This window comes from Manihot esculenta, chromosome 6 (assembly GCF_001659605.2).
Source record: "Manihot esculenta cultivar AM560-2 chromosome 6, M.esculenta_v8, whole genome shotgun sequence".
Classification (NCBI taxonomy): Eukaryota; Viridiplantae; Streptophyta; class Magnoliopsida; order Malpighiales; family Euphorbiaceae; genus Manihot; species Manihot esculenta.
The window spans coordinates 9,359,317-9,383,150 of NC_035166.2; the positions used below are offsets into that span (position 1 = coordinate 9,359,317).

Genomic DNA, 23,834 nt, shown 5'->3' on the forward strand with positions numbered 1-23,834 from the left:
TAGGAGAGGCAATGAATTTTATAATACTAGGAGAGATTTTGCAGCCCGCAGAGCAGCACATGCAGCAGCACAGGCACATGATGGTTCTGATGAGGAGTCAGATGATGCTTCTCCTACTGATCTTGAGACAGAGCGAGCTCCCCGAGGCGATGCTAGTACCGGGCGATCCACCGAGCAGGGTACATCTTCACGGACTGCATCTGATCTGTATGATGCCATGGGTCGTCTGGAGCTGCAGGTTGCTCAGATTTCTGATCACCAGACTCAGATATCTGATCGCCAGACTCAGATGGAGCAGCAGTTAGCACGACTTATAGACCAGCAGCAGACCCTGATCGAGCAGCAGAGACAGATTTTGCACTTCCTTCAGCAGTCATCTGGAGTGCCACCTCCTCAGCCTCCTCAGTGATTTTTTGTTTATTTAGTTACTCTTTTTTTTTCTCTCTCTTTTGGTATTGCAATATTTTTTGTTTTTGATGATGTCAAAAGGGGGAGAATGGTATAATGGTATCATATATGTATATATTTGATGTTTTGGATATTGGCTATATTAGTTTAACTCTTTTGGTTTTATGGATCTATTCTTTTGGTTTTATGGATCTATCTTCTTGAGATGCATTCCTTGTTAGCACTCATTCATTCATATAGGATCCATTGCATCTCATTGCATTGAGTCAAAACCTCCCTTATGTGCCTTCTCTCATTTTAAATATGGCATAAATTATTTTTGACAGGGGGAGCACATTAAGGGGGAGAAATTTTTAAAATGCACACACTACACTTATGATTATTATTTTATTGTTTACCAATTGTTTGTCATCATCAAAAAGGGGGAGATTGTTGAACCTAAATGTTCTAATCCTTGTTTTGATGATTAATAAACAATTGGTATGCTACTAATTATCTTCAAAGGTGTTTGTGTTGAGCTTGTAGATCCCTTACCAACAAGAATGAAATTGCTTCTGTCTCAAAAGAGAAAAGTGCCTATTTTGGAAGCATACCACAAGAAAGGGAAAAGAAAGTATTTTTATTTATACTTTGTTTAATTCTATTCATTGTGAATTTCAATTAATTAATTGTGATGACTCAAGGTTGCTTTCATCTCTAAAAGTTTTTTTTAGATATGGCCAAATTTTAAGAAATTATCTTTTAGGGACTAAAATGATATTTTCCAAAAGTAATGATTTTGAAATTATTTTTTATCAAAATCAAAGATCTAAAAATATGGGTTACAAAAATTCAAACGGATTGAAAAATGGATTTTTATAGCCTAAGTTATGATTTTTCAAAGAATTTAATGAAATATTTTTTGCCCCCTAAAGCCAACCTTCGGTTTCCGAAAGTCAGGGACAGAGACGAAAGTCTCACATGTTCGGCCGCCGAACATTGACTTTCGGCCGCCGAAAGTGTGTTTTCATCCTGCCCCCTAAAGTGCATCCTTCGGCTTCCGAAAGTGAGGAACAGAGACGAAAATCCTGTATGTTCGGCCGCCGAACATTGGCTTTCAGCCGCCGAAGGTGGTTTGCCCCCTAAGCTAAATGTTTGGCTTCCGAAAGTGAAGGACAGAGGCAAAAGTCACCTATGTTCGGCCGCCGAACATTACCTTCGGCCGCCGAAAGTGTGCTTTTAAGTCAGCCTCCGAAGCCTAAAGTTCGGCTTCCGAAAGAGAGGGACAGAGACGAAAGTCCCACATGTTCGGCCGCCGAACTTAAACTTTAGGCCGCCGAAAGTCCTTTTTTAAAGAGTGATGTTCTTCACCTCAATTAGTTCGGCCGCCGAACTTTAGCTTAGGCCGCCGAACCTGAATTTCTCTGAGAAAGATATAACGGTTATTTCTGAACATGAACGGCTCTATTTGCATTTAATGCATCCCCAACGGCCATATTTATGACTGAACTATAAATACAATGAGTTTTTGATGTGAAGAGGTTACAACAACCATCTAAGCAAATATTTATTGAGATCACAACATTTTTCATTCTCTCTCTCTCAAAACCTTGAGCCAAAGCATTGATTTCTTGAAAGCTTGTTTTGAGTTGTAATTGGTTGGCTTTTCAGAGTGAGTAAAGGTTGTTGAGAGATTCTGTTGTTGTGAGTGTGGCATTGAGCAAAGAATTGCTCTTGAGTGAAAAAGAGATTTGTAAAGAGCAAAGGCTTGCTCTAAGATTGTAAGGGTTTTATTCTTCACCCAAAGAAGAGTTGATAGTGGAGTTGAACTCTCAAGGTGGACCTTGAGGAGAGGACGTAGGCTTGGGATAGCTGAACCTCTATAAATTCTTGTGTTGATTATCTTCTTCTTTATTGCCTTCTAATTTGTGCTTTTCCCTTTAAATTTTTTATAAACCCAATTCACCCCCCTCTTGGGTTGCTTCAAGGGACAACACATTTATTTTTCAGTTGAAGGTTAAATTAAATTGAGGTTTGTTCAAGTTGTGAGGTTATGTACTTTAATTCTCTTCATCTTATTTTCTATTTTCTATTAATTTCTGAATTCGAGGAATACCACCTTCATTGTTGTTTTCTTGAGAATTCAAGGGGCCCATTGAATTTCTTGGGAAGATAACATATTGCTAATTAATCTAATTAAATCCGTAATTGTTTAATTGGGTTAATAACAAGTGGCAATTAATATATTAGTTTATATTAAGAAATTAGTGGATTTGATTTAAATAAAACGCGTGTTTTTATTAATCAAGTTTGGGTTATTCTCTCTTAAAGCAGTTGACTAATTAAATCTACACGCTTGTTGGGGTTGTTAGTTTGACTAGGAATTAATTTAAGCGCGAAGCGGATTAATTTATTCATAAGGAAGCGGATTAATTTATTCATAAGGAAGAATTGGTGGGATTCGCGTGTTTGACCACTATAACCAAACAATAGATAATAAAATGAATTTTTTTTTTATCAATGATCAACTGCAAAATAACTCAATTTAATTACCTTCAGCTGAAAATTTTAATTAATTAGTTGTTTCTAAATTTTCAATTACATTATTTATTTATTTATTTATTTTCTCTTAAGTTTATTTTTATTGGCTTGCCCAAGGCACAACTATTTTCATAAAAAAGAAAAATATCTTCTTCTCACTTTTTCATTAAACTATTTCTCTATTTAAATTTGGTCATTTAAATTAAGCAGATTTAAGGTCTCTGTGGGATCGATACTCACTCACCCTATCTTCAAGTTCTTAACAATCAAGAGAAGGGAAGTAAATTTTAAATTGACGGATTCGGCACCTGTCAAATTTTGGCGCCGTTGCCGGGGAATGTGGTATAGAAATTGAAGGTTTTTTTTTTTTTTTTGGTTGATGATTGATGAACATTCTGAAATTTTTGGAAATTTTTGGGAAGTTTTTTTTTTCTGCCATTTTTCTTTGAGTTTTTGGTGTCTGAGGTAGAGGCTTGCCCAAGCCTATAAACACTTTTGTTATTTTGATTCTCAGCAGTTCCTCAGCACTTGCACTTTAAATTGTTTCTCATATTTAATTTTTATGATTTTCAATATTAAGCATCATTTTAAATAAAAAATAAAAAATAAAAAAAATAAAAAAATATTTTTTATATAGCTCCTTACTCACCATAAGAAATTGATATGTCCTTTATCGTAGAATACAAGTTATTATGACATTTGTATGCTAGCTTAAATAGAATAAATTTATCATTGTTCATTTTATTAGTTTTATTTTTAAGGCTTGTTTTGAAATATCATGAAGTATGGTCCTTATTTAAATAGTTGGGTAAAAAAATGCATATTCTTTTAAATGAGTTGGTGCCCTTTATTGAGAATGAATTAAAGGATATTTTCTAGACTATATATTTATGTGGAAATTAAGGGGTGTTCAAAAAAAAAAATGAAAAAAAAAAGAGAGAGAAAAAAGAAAATAAAAATCAGAAATAAATGCACTCCTATGACCCATTCCTCTAGTTGCTTGATCAATTGGTTACCAACCCGATGGCCCAAGTAGTGCGGTACTTGGTGACCCCTTAAGGTGATTCTGTATGGAGAAATCGGTGTTTGGGAGAGTATCACCCCTTTTGGGCCGTTTAAAAACTCGCCACTACCTTTTTATTGGGTAATTATGAGTGGAGCTAGTAGCCACCTGAGCTGAATAACCTGGGGCAAGTGGCTCAGTAACCATTTGTTTCACGTTCACTTTATCGGTTTCAGGCAAGATATAGTAGGAAGTGTAAATAATAAATAATAAACCCCCAAATCTTTAAATTTTATTGGTCTAGTCAAGAATTCTAAGATTCTATTCTTTCAAAAGGGTAATTTAATATTATATGACATTCTAATATTTTATGTGTTTGAAATTGAATTGAGGACCAACTTTATGACTTGAGAAACATATTTTAAATATGAAACTTGTTGAAGTGAACTTTGGTGAAATTAAGCTATTTCTGCTATCATCCTATTGCATGACAATTTGGTTCTTTGTTTTGGACAAATTAAATTTCAGATTGGTTGAGGACATGGCTGTATTTCATTGTTTCATTCCAATTTTTGTGCTTAAGGACAAGCAAAGGTGCAAGTGTGGGGGAATTTGATGAGTTACAAAACTCACAATTTTTTCCTCACTTAATTCTTTGATTTTATTGTAATTTTGATATAAATATTTAAATTTTAATTTGAATTTGATTTTGAATAGGTTGGTGAGCAGAAGTTGAGAAAATGAAGAAAAAAAAGGCTGAAAATTAAAGGATTTTTATACTGGGAAGCTACAATCGATGGGAAGATAAAGATAGATTTTGCCACCTAAGCAATGATAAGATCAGATTCAAATGGGTCAAGTTGAAACAAACTCAATCAGATGAGGATAGAGATAAGATGATGATAGAGATAAGATTAGGATAGAGATAAGATAGGAATAATAGATTTTATTTTAATTATTAAGTTTTATCTTTTTGTGCCTATATAAAGGCTCCTAGCATTCAACCTAGGGGAGGACATTCTACCTCTCACTCTCATTTCCTCTCTTGCTGTTCTCCACCTTCTTCTCCATCTTCTTTTCTTTTTCTTCTTCTTTTACTTAGTTGTTATAATTTTATTATGGCCATGAGTGGCTAAACATTTATTTTTCAGTTGAAGGTTAAATTAAATTGAGGTTTGTTTAAGTTATGAGGTTATGTACTTTAATTCTCTTCATCTTATTTTCTATTTTCTATTAATTTCTGAATTCGAGGAACACCACCTCCATTGTTGTTTTCTTGAGAATTCAAGGGGCCCATTGAATCTTTTGGGAAGATAACATATTGCTAATTAATCTAATTAAATCCGTAATTGTTTAATTGGGTTAATAACAAGTGGCAATTAATATATTAGTTTATATTAAGAAATTAGTGGATTTGATTTAAATAAAACGCGTGTTTTTATTAATCAAGTTTGGGTTCTTCTCTCTTAAAGTAGTTGACTAATTAAATCTACACGCTTGTTGGGGTTGTTAGTTGACTAAGAATTAATTTAAGCGCGAAGCGGATTAATTTATTCATAAGGAAGAATTGGTGGGATTCGCGTGTTTGACCACTATAACAAAACAATAGATAATAAAATGATTTTTTTTTTAATCAATGATCTACTGCAAAATAACTCAATTTGATTACCTTCAGCTGAAAGTTTTAATTAATTAGTTGTTTCTAAAATTTCAATTACATTATTTATTTATTTATTTATTTTCTCTTAAGTTTATTTTTATTGGCTTGCCCAAGGCACAACTATTTTCATAAAAAAGAAAAATCATTTCTTCTCACTTTTTCATTAAACTATTTCTCTATTTCAATTTAGTCATTTAAATTAAGCAGATTTAAGGTTTCTGTGGGATTGATACTCACTCACCCTATCTTCAAGTTCTTAACAATCAAGAGAAGGGAAGTAAATTTTAAATTGACGGATTCGGCACCCGTCACTCTCACTCTCATTTCCTCTCTCGTTGCCCCCACCTTCTCCATCTTCTTTTCTTTTTTCTTCTTCTTTTACTTAGTTGTTACACTACAAAAAAACAGTGAATTAGCGACCAAAATTTTGGTCGCTAAAAGGCAGAATTTGGTCGCTATTATGAAATAGCGACCATTTAGCGACCAAAATGAAATGGTCGGTGTTTGGCCAGTCGCTAAATTTTTGGCGACAATCTGGAAATTGGTCGCTAAAATAGCGACCAATCAGCGACCATTTTTTGGTCGCTAATTTGGTGTCATGGCAAATTAGGTATTAGAAATATTAGTCGCTGTTTGGTCGCTAAATGGTCGCTAAATGGTCGCTGTTTTGGTCGCTATTTTGTTGTTATTTGATCGCCTCAGGGAAGAGCATTTGGTCGCTATGTGGAAGTAAATTGGTCGTTAAATTTTGGTCGCTAAATGGTCGCTGTTTTGATCGCTAATTTGGTCGCTGTTTCGTTGTTATTTGATCACCTCAGGGAAGAGCATTTGGTTGCTATGTGGAAGTAAATTGATCGTTAAATTTTGGTCGGGAAATGGTCGCTGTTTTTGTCGCTAACTTGGTCGCTATTTAGTCGCTATTTGATCGCATTAGAGAAGAGCAATTAGTCGCTATTTCATCGCAAATTAATAGTAAAATTAAAAAAATATTTATTATTTAATTTATTTTTGTGGCTGATTAGTCACTAATAAATGCATTTAAATCTGATTCATATCATTTTTTCAATAAATTCATAAACCTGCTATAATATCAATATTTACACACACATTCCAATACATAAAACATCAAAGACAATATATACGCATAAACTTCATTTCATAATTCTGCAATCTAAAAGTTCAAAACATTACTATAGTTCAACACTAAGAAACTTAAAATATCTCAAAATATATAATGGATCCAAATAGTATCAAATTCATATCATAAAATATATTATTTAAGTACGTGAGAAATGACATTATGCTAATCCATATGTGAATCACCAAGGGATCTATGAGCTGGAGGAATATCAGACGATGATGGCATCAATGAGGAAGACTGATGTCCCATCTTCGCTGTCTGTAGTTCATCACGCATTTTAGCTATCAGCTGATTTTGGTCTTCTACAAGTTTCTGCAAACTATTATACTTCTCTTCAAACTTTGCTTCAATTGCTTTCTTCCATTCTGGTGATTGGGATGATGGAACATTTGTTGATGTTCCCCCAGTTCCTGTTTGAGAGAAGGCAGAAGAGGCAGCACTACCTAAACCATAAACTCGACTTCCTTGCCATCCTCCTACTGCAGTAATGAACAATTGATCCTCATTAATAGATTGGCCATACAAGATCAAATCCTCTTCCTTAACTTCATATTCATTCATCAAACAATTGTACACAGCCTCTATGTCAGAGTATGTGTTTAACTCAGAGGGCTATTAAAATTCCACAAATAACAACTGATCAGGCATGTAAAATTAGCATTGTAGGTGAAGACAAATGAATATGTAGGCATAAATTATTGAGACAAATTTTATTTTTTTTTTAGAGAAAAAAGGTAGCTATTCAAGATTTTAATTTAAAAAATATAGATAATTGATCTCATAGAATATATTTACCTTGCCAGAAGATGCCCCATATCCTGAAGACAAATGAACAGTTTATGCTATAAGTCCACCCAAGTACCGTAAAAAATAAATAAGAAAGCTATTGATCATTGATTAGTGAATGAGCCAAGTTCACAGTTCATTTACTTTCCATGGGCAGTTTCTCCAGAAAGCATGACCGCATCAAAAGAATTTGAAAGGAATTAAGGAGATTTTTAGTAACAAGTATAAAGTCTCTTTTCTTAGCTGTGTTAGATTTTGTCTTAGCATGCCGTCTATATTGTTTGGTGAAACTCTGTGTCAATCTGAGCAACAGAAACATGTGGTCTTTAGAACTATGGATTCATCTATCAGTCTATAATAATTTATCACTTACTCCTGTCTCTTCTTTTACTTCTCTCATAGCTGCCTTGAAGATATCCTCACCCTATATGTTGAAGAGCTCATATAAACAACTAATGAAGTGAAATGATTAGTCAAACATTGAATAACTCCTCACTGTAGGCAATAGGCATGTACCTCATCAACAACTCCAGTGGGAATTTTCCACACCCCTGTTCCTCGAAATCTGCCACTCTTTTCCTGGACAACAAGCACCTAACAACCAAGAAGATTCTCGTTCAAGACCAGCAATATATGTATGTGAGTCTAAAACAAGAAGTTAACAGCCAAGAGGATTCCCATTTTAAGATCAACAACATACATGTGAGAGTTAGTCAGAGATTAACCCCAATTTAGACGATTCAATAACAGCCATTTTCATGGAAATTTTTCCCCTATCAGACATCCAAAATATGACAGCATGAAGTATTGAAACAGTGAAAGATGTTAAATTTTGCCCATATATTCTTTGACTGTGACTAATGCATGAACCCTTGGCAACCCTTCACTAATTTTTCAGAATCCGTAGTGAATTGGATAGAAAGAAATTCCTTTTTGCAATTGAAATAATTTATACAGAAGTGCCTCCTCAATACATGACAAACCCCAGATGAGGCTAACATGAAATAAAAAAGATTCATTTTCTTATGTTAGACAGCAAACACATGGGGGAAAGGGATGAACTAAACTGAGACCTATGTTTATATCAATAGAAAACTCAGCTTTTGGATTAGAGGAATGATGAAAGTAAAGAACATTAACATATATGTTTTAAAGAGAATAAGGATAAGAGACATAAGATTATATATTATTTCTAGTTTTCTAACCTATACAATGAAATTTTGAAATTATATATTATTTAATTTATTTAATAATTATAACTAGGATGTTACTATTAATAAACTTGCTAATCCACAATATATAATTATATGAATGAATTATGAATTAAAAAGAAATATAATTAAAAAATATAAAAATACCCCATATTTCTGCAGGCCAATTAGCAGGAGAGTGCTAAAACCAGTCAATAGAACTCCAATCCATAGTGAGATATGAAACAGTATATTTAGTGCGAAAGCTGTTCCAATTACTAGAAAAAAAAAAGAGAAATTAATTAAATTCAAAATATATTTAATTTTTATTTTCCTTTATAAAAAGAATAATAACAAAGAAATAATGAGAAAAATCAATACCTTCTGGTATATCTGCAGCTATGACAGCAACCTCAGCCAGTAACCATAAACAAAGCTTCACATATTTTGGGTACTCCACCTTGCACAACTCAGCCAGATGTTTTTCTGATATCAATCCCATCTTAATAAGAGCGATGTATGTATGTTCGTATCATGTATGTATGTATGACTTCTTACCTGTGCTTACACCAAGATTTGCAGCAAGTGACTGAATTATCAGAGCAAAAACCAAGCCGATGACTATGATCCATAGAAGTTGGAATTTATAAAAATTACAAGTCAATTGACATACATGAGATCAGTTTCTCAAATTGAGGACAAAACTGCCCGGATAATCGCTCAAATCAAAGAGGATAATACATACATACATACATACATACATATGTATGTGTGTTTGTTTGTTTTACCTCATAACCATGGTTTGCTCCAGCTTGCATATTAGTCTCCACTGTGCAGATGCCAAAGTTTCTGGGTCAGTACTATTGATATTCGCATGTTCAAAACATACAGAGAAGAGAGAGAGAGAGCTTACGGTTTCCAGGATCAAGATAAGCCAAAGAAACCAACACTGTTATCCAAAGAAGCCAAATAAATTAAAGAACATTAACATACCTTTTACAGTTGTTGATGAGGACTGAGGACTGAGAACTGAGGAAGACTGAGGGCTGAGGAAGACAGAGGATTGAGGACAACCAAGTTGCTGACGGCGCGGAGAGCCGATGGACTGGAGAGCGACGACCGACGATTGCGTGGAGAGCGACGACCGACGCCGATTAGCGTCTCTACTCAGTGGAGACTGATATGCGTGACGTGAGGCGGCGTGGAATGGAGATTAGCGTCTCTGCTCAGTGGCACCACTTTTAGATTTAGGGCAAATAAGGGTACATTTTAAAACGACATAGTATAGGTGATTTCGGTTCGGTTCGGTCTAATCGAAAATTTTGAATTTAAAATCGAATCGAATCGAAATCATAGTATAGGTGATTTTAAATTTCAAAACGACATAGTATAGGTGATTTCGGTTCGGTTCGATCTAATCGAAAATCGAATTTAAAATCGGGTATTTTCGGGTATCCGATCCGACCGAACTCTAATAGGACGGATTTGGGTAGTTATAATTGAGTTTGGGTTTTAAAAATAATACCCGTTGCGGGTTCGGATCGGATTCGGGTTTTATGTACAGGGTACCCACTACCCGAATCCATTTATATAAATAATTAATCTAATATAAAAAATATATTTTATAATAATATTTATACATTTTTTTTATATATTTTTATTTAAAAATTTAAATTTAAATATTCTTTAGAAATATTATATTTTTTAAATGAAAATTATTAATGAAAAATATTTTTTATATAAATTATTAATTAAAATATATAAGATTAAACGGGTTCGGATTTTATTCGAATAATAATAATCGGGTTTGGGACGGATTCGGATAGTTTAAATTAATTTTTAATCGGGTTCGAAACGGGTTCAGATATTACTAATATAAATCGGGTTCGGGTTCGGGTAATTTAATTTTCACGAGTACCCTACCCGTTTACATCCCTAGATTAGAGCATCCCTTAAATTGTCAAAACGACGTCGTTTTATATACCGAATTGAAATTACTTAATTTAAAATTTTAAATAAAATAAAATTTAATTAAAATTTAAATTAAAATTTTAAAAATAAAATGGTCGTTGATTGATCGCTATTTTAGAGATTAAAATTAGGGATTAGGGTTAGGGATTATGAATTAGGGATCAGGGATTCGGGATTAGGAATTAGAGATTAGGGTTAATTTTATTATGAATTAGGAATTAATTAGGAATTAAAGTTAGAGATTATAAATTAGGAATTAGGAATTAGGGTTAATTTTATTAGGGATTAGGGATTAATTAGATATTAGGGATTAGAGATTAGGATTAGGAATTAGGTTAGAGTAGGGATGTAAACGGATCGGGTATTTTTCGGGTATCCGATCCGACCGAACCCTAATAGGACGGATTTGGGTAGTTACAATCGGGTTTGGGACGGATTCGGGTTTTAAAAATAATACCCATTGCAGGTTCGGATCAGATTCAGATTTTATGTACATGGTACCCACTACCCGAATTCGTTTATATAAATAATTAATCTAATATAAAAAAATATATTTTATAATAATATTTATAAATTTTTTTTATATATTTTTATTTAAAAATTTAAATTTAAATATTCTTTAGAAATATTATATTTTTTATATGAAAATTATTAATGAAAAATATTTTTTATATAAATTATTAATTAAAATATATAAGATTAAACGGGTTCGGGTTTTATTCGGATAATAATAATCGGGTTTGAAACGGATTCGGATAGTTTAAATTAATTTTTAATCGGGTTCGGAACGGGTTCGGATATTACTAATATAAATCGGGTTCGGGTTCGGATAGTTTAATTTTCACGGGTACCCTACCCGTTTACATCCCTAGATTAGAGCATCCCTTAAATTGTCAAAACGACGTCGTTTTATATACCGAATTGAAATTACTTAATTTAAAATTTTAAATAAAATAAAATTTAATTAAAAATTAAATTAAAATTTTAAAAATAAAATGGTCGTTGATTGGTCGCTGATTGGTCGCTATTTAGCGACTAATTATTTTAGTCGCTAAATATGGTCGCTAAATATTCCCGCCCAAAAAGTTGTTGCGATTTCGTCGCAAATATGGTCGCTAATAACTCGCGCCATTAATTCCCGCTAAATTAGCGACCATTTTATATTTGGTCGCTAAATAGCGACCAATTAACGACCAAAAATTGGTCGTTAAGCTTTTTGTTAAATAAAAATATTATTTCATTCATTCAGTCGCAGAATGGTCGCTGATTGGTAGCTATATAGCGACCAAAAAATTTGGTCGCTAATTTTGGTCACAATTTCACAGTTTTTTTGTAGTGTTATAATTTTATTATGGCCATGAGTGGCTAAACAATTTATTTTCAGTTGAAGGTTAAATTAATTTGAGGTTTATTCAAGTTGTGAGGTTATGCACTACAACTCTCTTCATCTTATTTTTATTTTCTATTAATTTCTGAATTTGAGAAACACCACCTCCATTATTATTTTCTTGAGAATTCAAGGGGCCCATTGAATCTCTTTGAAAGACAACATATTACTAATTAATCTAATTAAATCCGTAATTGTTTAATTGGGTTAATAACAAGTAGCAATTAATATATTAGTTTATATTAAGAAATTAGTAGATTTGATTTAAATAAAACGCGTGTTTTTATTGATCAAGTTTGAGTTCTTCTCTCTTAATGCAGTTGACTAATTAAATCTACATGGGTGTTGGGATTGTTAGTTAACTAGGAATTAATTTAAGCGCGAAGCGGATTAATTTATTCATAAGGAAGAATTGGTGGGATTCGCGTGTTTGACCACTATAACCAACCAATAGATAATAATATGAAATATTTTATTTCTAACAAATGATCAACTGCAAAATACCTCAATTTAATTACCTTCAGCTGAAAGTTTTTAACTATTTGTTTCTTCAATTTCAATTGCATTATTTATTATTTTTCTTTTAAGTTTATTTTTATTGGCTTGCCCAAGGCAAAACCCCTCTCCTCAAAAAATTCTCTTTTTCTCACTTTTTGAATTAATTGGCCATCTAAATTAAACAAGATTAAAGTTTATGTGGGATCGATACTCACTTACCCTGTCTACAAGTTCTTGTCAATCGAGAAAAGAGAAATAAATTTTAAATTGACGGATTCGACACCCGTCAACTACAAAGTGGACTATGCAATTACTGAAGCAATATTCTTATGAATACTCACCACCTAAATGGTTTATAGGTAGCAGTAAAGAGGAAAAAAGTGAAAAATATTCATAAGAACATCACTTATCAAACTGTTTAACCCACTTTTGGACCCAATGATTGCAGAGCCTAGGTGGTGGGTATCACAAGTTGAGAAATTATAGTGTGGATCAGTTGGATAATTAAGAAAACGAGAAAATGCTAAGAAAAAATTTTCGAAAAGGAAAATGATAATAATAAAGAGAGAAAAAAAAAAAAAAAAAAAACAGAAGGTGAGACTGATCAAAGAGATTAGAAAATGTTATAATATTTAACAATTTATTCACAAATTAAAAGAAAATATGCTACTATTTTTAGAATTCAAGTAATGGTATTTTAGGGAGAAGGTAAAATTGTTGTTTTAATACTATTAAGATAATAGTTTGATAATTATTTAAAATTATTATAAAAAAATTATTTTTTTATTGTATATAATAATATATTTTAATAAAATATTTATTTTACATTTAATAAAATTATAATTTTAATTTATTAAAAATATAAATTATTATCTTATAATTAATAATTGAAAGTAATTATAGTGATTCTCAAATTATTATTATTTATTTATAACCACAATTAAAATATAAAACAATAATTTATAATTATTTCTTTAGATATGTTTTTGCAGTAATATATATTTCAGTATCCAGTCCTTCCTTTATACTTTTAGTTTTTTTTTTTTCTAATTTAGCGCCTAAAATTATTTAAGTTCAATTTTGGCCCTTAGATTTTTTTTTTTTTCATTTTATTAGCACAACGCAATCCGGCGGGGAAGGATGTGTAAATATACACACACATTTTGGCTACTCTTCAATCAAGTTGAACTTCTACATAGTGGTTTAGGGTTTAGTCATACTAAGTATTGGATACGTAAAAATTCTGCCATGTACCTGTATATACATATTCATCCAATAAAATTATGACATATAATTTAAAATTAAAAGAAATTTTATAAAAAAATATAATGCAATCCACGTGGTAATATGAAATTCTCAATTTTCGTATAAATTAATTTATTTTTATTTAAAAATCACTTAATTAAAATATTTTGTATGCTTCAATAGCTTAAATTAATATTGTATGCTTCAATAGCTTCTGCTTTTGTAATATAAGATTTATATAAACTCTTGTTAACATTAATATCATTACATGTATACTCTGCCAAGAAATGTATATTCTAGGGTTAACATCTTCAAAAACAACATAATACTTTTTTATTTTCTTTCCTTTCATTATAGCAAAATATACCGCTAAATAGTGAAAAAAATTCAAAAGAATAATGAAAATGATATAAAGATGAGATGAAGTGTCTTTTTATATAGATGTCGGATGTTCTTATAAAAATGAAGATAAAATTTAAATCATCCTTCAATAATAAATAGAGATATTGATATTCTTAAATCTAATAAGGTATTCTCGATAAAGACAAAGAAGAAAAATATATAGAAGAAAATGATCTTGTAGTAGGAGTTGGCACGTAAAAGAGATGAAAATTAAAAAAGTTTTAAGAGAAAATGAAGTAGAAGTCGGTATTCTTGAGTCTAAGAAAAAAAGTTAATAAAGAAGAATAAATCGTATAAAAATATAAAATAAAAGTGAAAACTTAATAATAAAAAAATTATAATAAATTGAAGGATATAAAGTAGTTGAAATATTTAGAGAAAATAGAATTTTATTTAAGAGAGAATTTAAAACTTAAATTTTAAATTCTATACTTTATTTTTAAAAAAATAGAAAAAAGATGATAAAATAAAAAATATATTATGAAATTATTTAAATAATCTTATTGATGCATATTTATTATGGATCAAATTGAGCCAACAAGCTTTTTCCTTAATGGACCAAACATTTATTGGTTGTACTATTCAAAACAAAACATTTATTCGGCGGTTCAAAACATGACAGCAAAAGATTGGGATAGGATTTTGGAGATCCCATTGTATTGTATTGAAATATTGCTATTTACTTAACTTGTTATAAATTTAAAATATAAAAAAATAAATTTACCATTAATATTATATTTTAATTTAAAATAAATAAAATATAAATTAAAATTCCTCTATTTTTCAAGAAAAATTATCATATTTCATTGATTTCATTTAAATTATTTTGTATGAGCTAAAAAGTTTTTTATTTTTTCAAAGGATAGAAATAGTTATTTTTTTCGATTTAGTTAGGGGTGTAAATGAACCAAACCGTTTGTGAGTTATTTGAGGTTCGATTCGATAAAAGCTCGACCGAGTTCGACTCGATTTCTAAACGAGTCAAGCTCGAGCTTAATTTTTAGGCTCGAACTTAATTTTTAGGCTCGTTTGGTAAACGAGCCAAGCTTGAACTCCATAGCATTCGGCTCGTTAAGGCTCGTGAGCTCGGCTCGTTTCTGAGTTCATGAGCAGACTCGCGAATAGGCTCGTGAATAGTCTCGTTAAGCAAACTGAAATTACTATCGTAAGAGAAATAAACTGAAACCCTGCATATACTTTAATGAGCCAAATCTAAATTTTTTAAAATTCAGCTCTATATAGTTTAGTTACACTCTTAAACTTGCATATATTTGAATCATTGAGATTTAAAAACTCATCTTTATAAGTTTACATGCTAATTTGTAAATATACTTATTTAACTAAAATTATTTTAGTTTTAAACTTATTAGTTTTAAATTAAAACTCATTATACATGTAAATAAATTAAATTACTCGTGAACTATTCGAGACGCAGCTCGATTAAAACTTGACTCAGCTTGATAAAAGCTCGACTCGTCTAAGCTCATTTGCTAAACGAGCCAAACTTGAGCTTCTTAATACTCGGCTCGAGTTCGATATGAGTAAATCTCGAATTCGACTCAGACTCGAAAAAATTTTAACGAACCAAGTTTGAGCTCTTCAAAACTCATTTCGGCTCGATTCGTTTACACCCCTAGATTTACTTATCACTTCATAATTAGGTTTGTCATTTTATGAATTAATAGCTAAGTATATCTTTAGGAGAGTAGTCCCACAGCTTTTCCTGCTGAAAACCACAGCTGACTGAACTTGTCAAATTTCTCTCTCTTCTATTATGTATTTTATCTTAAATTTTTAAATGCCGTAAACATTATTATAAAGAAAACTATACATATCAACAAAATTAAATCATTTCGATTTTAAAATTATAAAAAAAATATTAATAAGAATAAAAGCATCTTAATCATTTACCCTTGCTAAATATTTAAGTGATAAATTTTATTAAACTAGATAATTTTTTTTTCATTTTTGTTTATTTTTATAATAATATTATTATATCTTATTAAAATAAGTAAAATATTAACCACATAATAAAAGTTTTAGATATAAAATAATTATATTAAAGGAGTAACACTTAAACCTTCAGAATATATTTTTTTGAAAAAAAGCTCTTGGAGAATACTAGCATTGACAATCTATGCAATTTGTATTAATTTTTCTTGAAATGTAATAGTTTATTTATAATTATTAATATTAGTTTGAATTAAAATAAATGTTGCTAAATTTCAACTTTTTTTAAATTACTTTACCTTATATTATAAAAAATAATATATATATATATATATATATATAAACATCATATTAAATTATTCATAAAAAAATAATAATTAATCTTTGTAATATAAAAAAAATACTTTAATTGATTTTTTAGTTTTGAAAAATAGTAGTAAAAAAATTTATCTCTTATATTAAATATTTACTATTTAATTTTTTTAGTATAAAATTTCTTTTATAAAATATATTAAATTTTTAAAAAATATATATTAATTAATTTCTCCATATTATACTTTAAATTTTTCTCTGACTGTGAAAATTAATAAAAAAAATTAATTAATAAATTTAAAAATTTTAAATTATTTAATTTATTTTTAAAATTGAAATATCAATTAATAAATCATTACTATCAAAATAAATTTAATATCATAAATAAAAATTATTATCTTAAATACTTAAACTGTAATCGGTAATAATTTAAAATTATTTTTAAAATAATTTTAGATTATTCTCATAATAGTATTAATACAATAATTTTATAGCTATTACTCTTAAATTAAAAATGTTTTTTTATAATATATCAACTAAATATTAATTTATTCAAGTCATTTTGTCAGTCCACATAATATTATTGGTGGGTAAAATTAAACCTTTATATATGGCTCTATGCCTCTTTGATGTTCAACGAGATCTCTTTTCAAAAAATAAAAAAAAGCAAGATGAAAGGAATTCATAAATATATATAGGGAAAAAGAGAAAAGGCATCCAACCCTAATTTCTTTATCTTCTCCAACTCCATTTCTTGCTCTTAAGGCCACACAATATCTTTCTATTGCTAACCCACAAAAGGTACGTCTGTAAAATATTTCATTTTAAGTGTATAATTTGTGTAATTAATTTTTTTTTCTTTGTATAATTACAATCAGATCAATGAAGATCGACATAAAGGAATCTAATCTGATACATCAAGCTGAAGATTTGCCTAATAATCAGCACCAGTGGCTCTCTAATTTAGATCGAATCCATGAAAGAAACAACATTCCTACAGTGTACTTCTACAAGGCAGCTGATCATCCAATCTCCTTTGAATCTAAAGTGCTAAAGGAAGCTTTGAGCAAAGTTCTTGTGCCGTTTTATCCGGTGGCCGGAAGGTTAGGAAGAGATAACAAAGGTAGACTTGAAATTGTTTGTAATAATGAAGGTGTGTTGTTCATAGAGGCTGAAACAGACTCTGAATTAGATGAAGTTGGTGACTTGATGCTCGTGGAAGTTTCTCAACTCATTCCTTCAGTTGATTATTCACAAGGCATTTCTTCTTTCCCAATTCTTGCTGTTCAGGTACAAACTCAGACGTATTTTATTTATTTATTATTTCAGAGACGTAAAAAATTTAGTTAGATCATCAAAATTTATAAATTCGATTTAAATAAAAATTTTCAGTTAAATATAATCTTAATATTTAAAACTTGCCATACTTGAAGTCTAAGATACATATTTGAAAATTAATTTTTTAGTTTATGTAGTATAAACAAAAATTATTAATTAGTCACTTAATTTTAAAAAATATATTAAAATAGTTTATAAAATTTTAAAAATTTAATTAGTCTTTTTTAAATTTTATTGGTCATATATTATAAAAAAATTTAAAAAATCTTAATACGGCAAAAAAAACTAATGATTATATATTTTTATAAAAAGTTTTATGATATTAAAAAAACTAAATAATAAAATATTTAATATTTAAAACTAATAAAATAATTAATTAGTAAATTATTTAAAATTTTAAGCGTCTTTTAATATATTTTTAAAATTAAAAAATCAATTAATAAAGTAAAATTTTCTATTTATTTTGAAAAGAATAATGAGTTTCACTTTTTATTTGTGGTTAGGTCACTAAGTTTAAATGTGGTGGACTATCTCTCGGACTTCGCTTTCATCACATATTAGCAGATGGTTTTGGGGCTCTCCATTTTATAAACACATGGTGTGATGTTGCACGAGGACTCTCCATTACAATGCCACCGTTCATTGATAGAACCATTCTTCGCTGTAGAGCTCCACCAACCCCAACATTTGAACATGCTGAGTATGATAAGCCACTTTCCATGAACTCTGCCACACAAATCCTAACATCACAACAAAATTGTATTCAAATATTTAAGATCACACTTCAACAACTTGAAACCTTGAAAAACAAAGTAAAGAATGCTGATGGAAAAACAAAGTACACTACCTATGAGATCTTAACTGCACATATATGGCGTTGCACATGCAAAGCACGCGCTTTATCTAATAATCAACCAATCAAGTTATTCATACCCATTAATGGTCGGTCTAGATTGCATCCTCCACTTCCTCCTAACTTTTTTGGTAATGTAATATTTTCAGCAACACTATTTGCTTTATCCGGTGAGATTTTATCAGAGACACTAAAAAACACTGTTGAAAGAATTGACAAAAAGATAAAGAGGATAGATGATGAGTATATGAGATCGGCCATCGATTACTTGGAAGTAATGGATGACCTAACCCCTATCTTGCGAGGCGCTAATACTTGTCGATGCCCAAACCTTAACATTGTTAGTTGGATGAGGCTGCCTTTCTATGATGCTGATTTTGGTATGGGAAAACCCATAATTGTGAGGCCTGCAAATCCACTTGAAGGCAAGGTATACATAATGCAAACTCCAAGTGATGATGGAAGTTGGCAATTGGCCATATGTCTACAGGCAGATCACATGCAATCCTTCCAAAGGTTGTTTTATGAATTTTGATTTCTTATGCAAGTTTGTATTGCTATGAGTTTTATGTATGCAATGATCTACATCACTCTCTTCTTTCCACTTCAACTGAACATTCCAATTATGTTAGATGTCATGTTTTGAGATAATGAGCTTTTTTATAATAATGGAAACTTGATAATTTTTTCCATTTTAGATTGTTTCGAGTATAACACAAAGGCAACCCTAATAGTATTATATTGTATATATTTTTTATATGTTGATTTTAGAAACTTTTTTAATTCCTTCACGCAGTAGAAATTATCCGATCACTACTTTATTTTAGCGTTTAGAAAATGGTATTTTCGCATTATTTATAAAATTATTGTCTTAATTTTTTTTTTGATAAGTGGAATAATTTATTATAAAATCCAAGAAAAACTTAGTATAGCACACACCACTAATTCAGCCCCAAACAAAATACCCAACTTAGGCTCTTGCATGCTAAGTGAAAAAAAAAATTTGGTAAAGCAAAAAAAACATACACAAAGGCAGATTCAAGATAGAGACATCTAGAGCTAGAAATACAAGTTTCTGGAAATAGAGGAGAATAAGGCACACAAAATCTTAAGCAACAAACAAACAGATCATAACCAAGCTATAAAATCTTCATGCCTACAAACACCTTGTTTGGCTAACGAGTCTGCAATCCAGTTTATCTCACGCAAAACATGCTGAAAACGATGGGAGGGAAAAACTTTAGAAAAATTCACAATTGAGCTGTGAACATGATCCAAAGTCCAAAGATGCTTATCATTTGAGGAGGTCCAAGAAACTGCAACCATAGAATTTGATTCAATGACAATGCCCATATAAGCATTTCACAAGTTCGATTTACCAACAAGGATGCTCAAACCCTTTTCAATGGCATAAAATTCTACAGCATTAGAAGCACTTTGTCCAATAGAGCAAGAAAAGAAACAAAGAAAATGACTATCATAGTTACATAGAACAACACCTGTACCTGCAAGTCCAGGCTTCTCTTTTTGCGGATCTATCAACATTCCATTTTAACAAACCATTAACAGGTTTTTCCCAAAGGATATTAACTCTTTGAGTTTGAGAGCCATTGGTCCAACCCTTAATAGCCTTAAAAGATGAAAGCAAAAGAAGGCCAGAGTAGAGAACGAAAACATGTAGAGCCTTCATCCAAATAGAAACACGGTGCAAAATGAGACAACAGAACTCATTCATTAAGCATCTTTCTCATCAAAGATTTTATTATTTCTTGTCAACTAAAAGGACCATAGAATAGCATAAGCTAAAGCAACCTAAAATTTTCATTGAAATTTACCAACCACTAAGAATTTCCATTCAGCCAAAAGCAATGGGAACACAAAAGAACAACCCCACCATCTAAGGAACCACACCCAGACATTCTAAGAAAATAAATAGTGAATAAAGATATGAGAGATAGTTTTCACAAACATATCACATCTTGGACATGTCAGGTGGGATGATACAAGATGACAAAGCCATTCTTTTGAACATAATCTACCATGACTTATCAACTAGATCAAATTTTCAACCTTTGGTGGAGCAATACCCCAATTTCATATCACAAGATGAGGCTAGCAAACATTTATAAAGAGATTTCACAGAAAGAACCCATTTTTTTTTCCGGTTTCCAAATGAGATGGTCTTGCTTAAAATTGCATAAATTCACATTACTAATAATAGCAAGCGACTCAAAGAGATAAACTCCCACTCCCATAGGTTGGACTTCCAAAAGAGCTTCCAAATCCAAATCCCATTATCCTAATAACCCAGATCACCATCATAGCATCCTGATCTGATGATAAATTAAAAAGTCTGTTAAAAATAAATTTCAAAGGTATTTCACCAAGCCATTTGTCATGCAAAAAAGTTATTTTGTCCCCATTACCAATAGCAAAAGATATATTTTCTAAAATGAAAGATGCATCCCTTTGGATGTCAGCCCAAATAGGGGACAATTTATTACCCACAGCTATAGAAAGCCCACCACCCACCTGAAAAATATACTTGGATTTTAAGACCTAGCCCAAAGAGATTCTTGGTCAGTACTAGGTCTTCAAATCTACTTGAAGAGAAGGGCTTGATTTTCCGAGCTGATGTTTTTAATCCCTAAAGCACCATCTGTTTTAAACTGAATCAGAGTATTCCAGTAATAAGGTGTAATTTTTTATCAGACACACCACCAGACCAAAAAAAAAAGTCTCGTATACGAACCTTAATTTTATTAGCTATCCTTTTAAGACCTTAAAGATAGAAAGATAATAAAAAAGTCTCGTATACGAACTGCTGATGCATGAATTGATCAAAGTTAACATTCCAGCCATTGAGAGAACTTTACCTTTTAAAAAGACAATCTATTTTCAACATTATGGAGTATTGGTGACCATGTGCTACATCATCTACTATTAGCACTAAGAGGAAAACCGAGATATCTTGTTAGTAAAAAACCAATATTACAGCAACAGAGATTGGCAGCTTCCTGAGTCACATCCAAAGAAACACCAATACCAAAAAGCATACTCTTATGGAAATTGACACTCAAGCCAGACATATAATAAAAACAATAAAGGATTCTTGAGATTGCCAAACTATTATCAATATGAGGAGTAGTGAGAAGGAGAGTATCATTTGCGAAGCATAAATGAGAAATGGAGAAGCTATAGCTTCTAGCACCTACTTTAACACCTTTAAGATGGCCATTCTTGATAGCTGAATTGATAAGAAAAACCAGCAGTTCAGCAGCAATAATAAATAAAAAGAGAGAAGTGGATCACCTTAGCGTAGGCCATTTTGCAAGGCGAATTCCTCTAAAGGGCACCTATTGATTAAAATATTAACTCTTGCCTTTGAGATAAAAATCCATATCCATTTTCTCTATTTTAACCCAAAACCCATGCATGACATAGTGTGGTCCAAATGGTTCCAGCAAACAGAAAACATCCCTCCCCAGCCTTCTTGTGAAAATCAATTACTTCTGAAGCAATGAGAAAACCGTCAAGAATTTGCCTACCTGAAACAAAAGCACATTGATTCTTACTGATGATTAGAGGGAGTACTTTCTTGAGCCTAGCGGCCAACACTTTAGAAACAATTTTATAAACACCATGGATCAGACTGATTGGTCTAAAATCATTTGCTCTTGAGGCACCCACAACTTTCAGAATCAAAGAAATAAAGGAGGCATGAATAGAGGACGAAAGAGAAGCACTGGTGAAAAAATCATCAAAAAGCCTAAAGAGGACTGATGAGTTGCAAAAACTCACAATTTTGTTCTCATTTAATTCCATGATTTTACTGTAATTTTGATATAAATATTTAATTTTAATTTGAATTTAATTTTGGACAGATTTGTGAGCAGAAGGTGAGAAAAGGAAGAAAAAAAAGCTGAATTAAAGAATTTTTTATACTGGGAGGCTACAATCTTGACCAAACCTGTAACTCGAGGCGATGGAGAGATAAGATAGATTTTGCCACCTAAGCAAGGATAAGATCAGCTTCAAGTGGATAGAGAGAAGATGAGGATAGAGATTAGGGGTGAGCATTCGGTCGGTTTGGTTCAAAACCGAACCGAACCGAACCGAATAAACCGAAAACCAAAATTTTAGTGTTCATGAAAACCGAACCGAACCGATTTTGGTTAGAAACCGAATCGAACCGAACCGATCTGATTCGGTTCGATTCGGTTTGGTTTGATCGGTTTTGATTTTTAATAATTTTTTTATTTTTTACACTTTATTTTTAATATTTTAAAATTTAATTAAAATATTTTAATCTTAATATGATTTAATTTCTCTATATTATTGAAAAAATATATTATTATCACTAATCGGTTCGGTTCGGTTTTTTCGGTTTTTTTCTGATCAAAATTGAACCGAACCGAAATAACCAAAATTTTTGAAATTAAAAACCGAACCGAACCGAACCGAAATGTATAAAAAACCGAACCAAAATTTTAAATCGGTTCGGTTCAGTCGATTTTTTCGGTTTGAACCGAATACTGCTCACCCCTAATAGAGATAATATTAGGATAGAGATAAGATTGGGATAATAGATTTTATTTTAAATTTTATCTTTTTGTGCCTATATAAAGGCTCCTAGCATTCAACCAGAATCACATTCTACCTCTCACTCTCATTTCCTCTCTTATTGCCCCCCACTTTCTTCTCCATCTTCTTTTCTTTTTCTTCTCTTTTACTTAGTTTTTATAATTTTATTATGGTCATGAGTGGCTAAACAATTTATTTTCAGTTGAAGGTTAAATTAAATTGAGGTTTGTTCAAGTTGTAAAGTTATGCACTTTAATTCTCTTCATCTTATTTTCTATTTTCTATTAATTTCTGAATTCGAGAAACATCACCTCCATTGTTGTTTTCTTGAGAATTCAAGGGGTCCATTGAATCTCTTGGAAAGACAACATATTGCTAATTAATCTAGTTAAATCCGTAATTTTTTAATTGGGTTAATAACAAGTAGCAATTATTATATTAGTTTATATTAAGAAATTAGTGGATTTGATTTAAATAAAATGCATGTTTTTATTGATCAAGTTTGGGTTCTTCTCTCTTAATGCAGTTGACTAATTAAATCTACACGCGTGTTGGGATTGTTAGTTAACTAGGAATTAATTTAAGC

At 30.9% G+C, this 23,834-nt stretch overlaps 3 protein-coding genes across 21 annotated transcripts; 1 reads left to right on the forward strand and 2 right to left on the reverse strand.

Moving 5' to 3' along the window:
• Positions 1-6,730: 6,730 nt before the first annotated feature.
• On the reverse strand, positions 6,731-9,946 carry LOC110616914 (metal transporter Nramp5). Of its 19 annotated transcripts, XM_043957890.1 has the most exons (9): positions 9,702-9,946; positions 9,497-9,537; positions 9,267-9,329; positions 9,090-9,210; positions 8,877-8,986; positions 8,035-8,112; positions 7,892-7,942; positions 7,528-7,550; positions 6,731-7,211 (listed from the first exon to the last, which is right to left on the reverse strand). In XM_043957890.1, exons 4-9 carry the CDS (start codon positions 9,208-9,210, stop codon positions 7,172-7,174), a joined length of 423 nt encoding a protein of 140 aa, XP_043813825.1. In that variant the 5' UTR covers positions 9,267-9,329; positions 9,497-9,537; positions 9,702-9,946; the 3' UTR covers positions 6,731-7,171. The 19 variants fall into 19 exon arrangements, with proteins under 19 accessions (XP_043813825.1, XP_043813824.1, XP_043813831.1 ...); XM_043957889.1 differs by lacking the exon at positions 9,267-9,329 and having other exon boundaries at positions 9,090-9,266; XM_043957896.1 differs by lacking the exon at positions 7,892-7,942 and having other exon boundaries at positions 9,090-9,168.
• Positions 9,947-17,111: 7,165 nt separating this feature from the next.
• LOC122723791 (shikimate O-hydroxycinnamoyltransferase-like) lies at positions 17,112-19,447 on the forward strand. Its single transcript, XM_043957320.1, has 3 exons — positions 17,112-17,274; positions 17,352-17,763; positions 18,315-19,447. The coding sequence occupies exons 2-3, from the start codon at positions 17,356-17,358 to the stop codon at positions 19,197-19,199; spliced, it is 1,293 nt and encodes a 430-aa protein (XP_043813255.1). The 5' UTR covers positions 17,112-17,274; positions 17,352-17,355; the 3' UTR covers positions 19,200-19,447.
• Positions 19,448-21,597: 2,150 nt separating this feature from the next.
• LOC122723839 lies at positions 21,598-22,489 on the reverse strand. The gene is made up of 2 exons (XM_043957731.1): positions 22,141-22,489; positions 21,598-21,911 (listed from the first exon to the last, which is right to left on the reverse strand). The coding sequence occupies exons 1-2, from the start codon at positions 22,487-22,489 to the stop codon at positions 21,598-21,600; spliced, it is 663 nt and encodes a 220-aa protein (XP_043813666.1).
• Between the last annotated feature and the right edge of the window lie 1,345 nt (positions 22,490-23,834).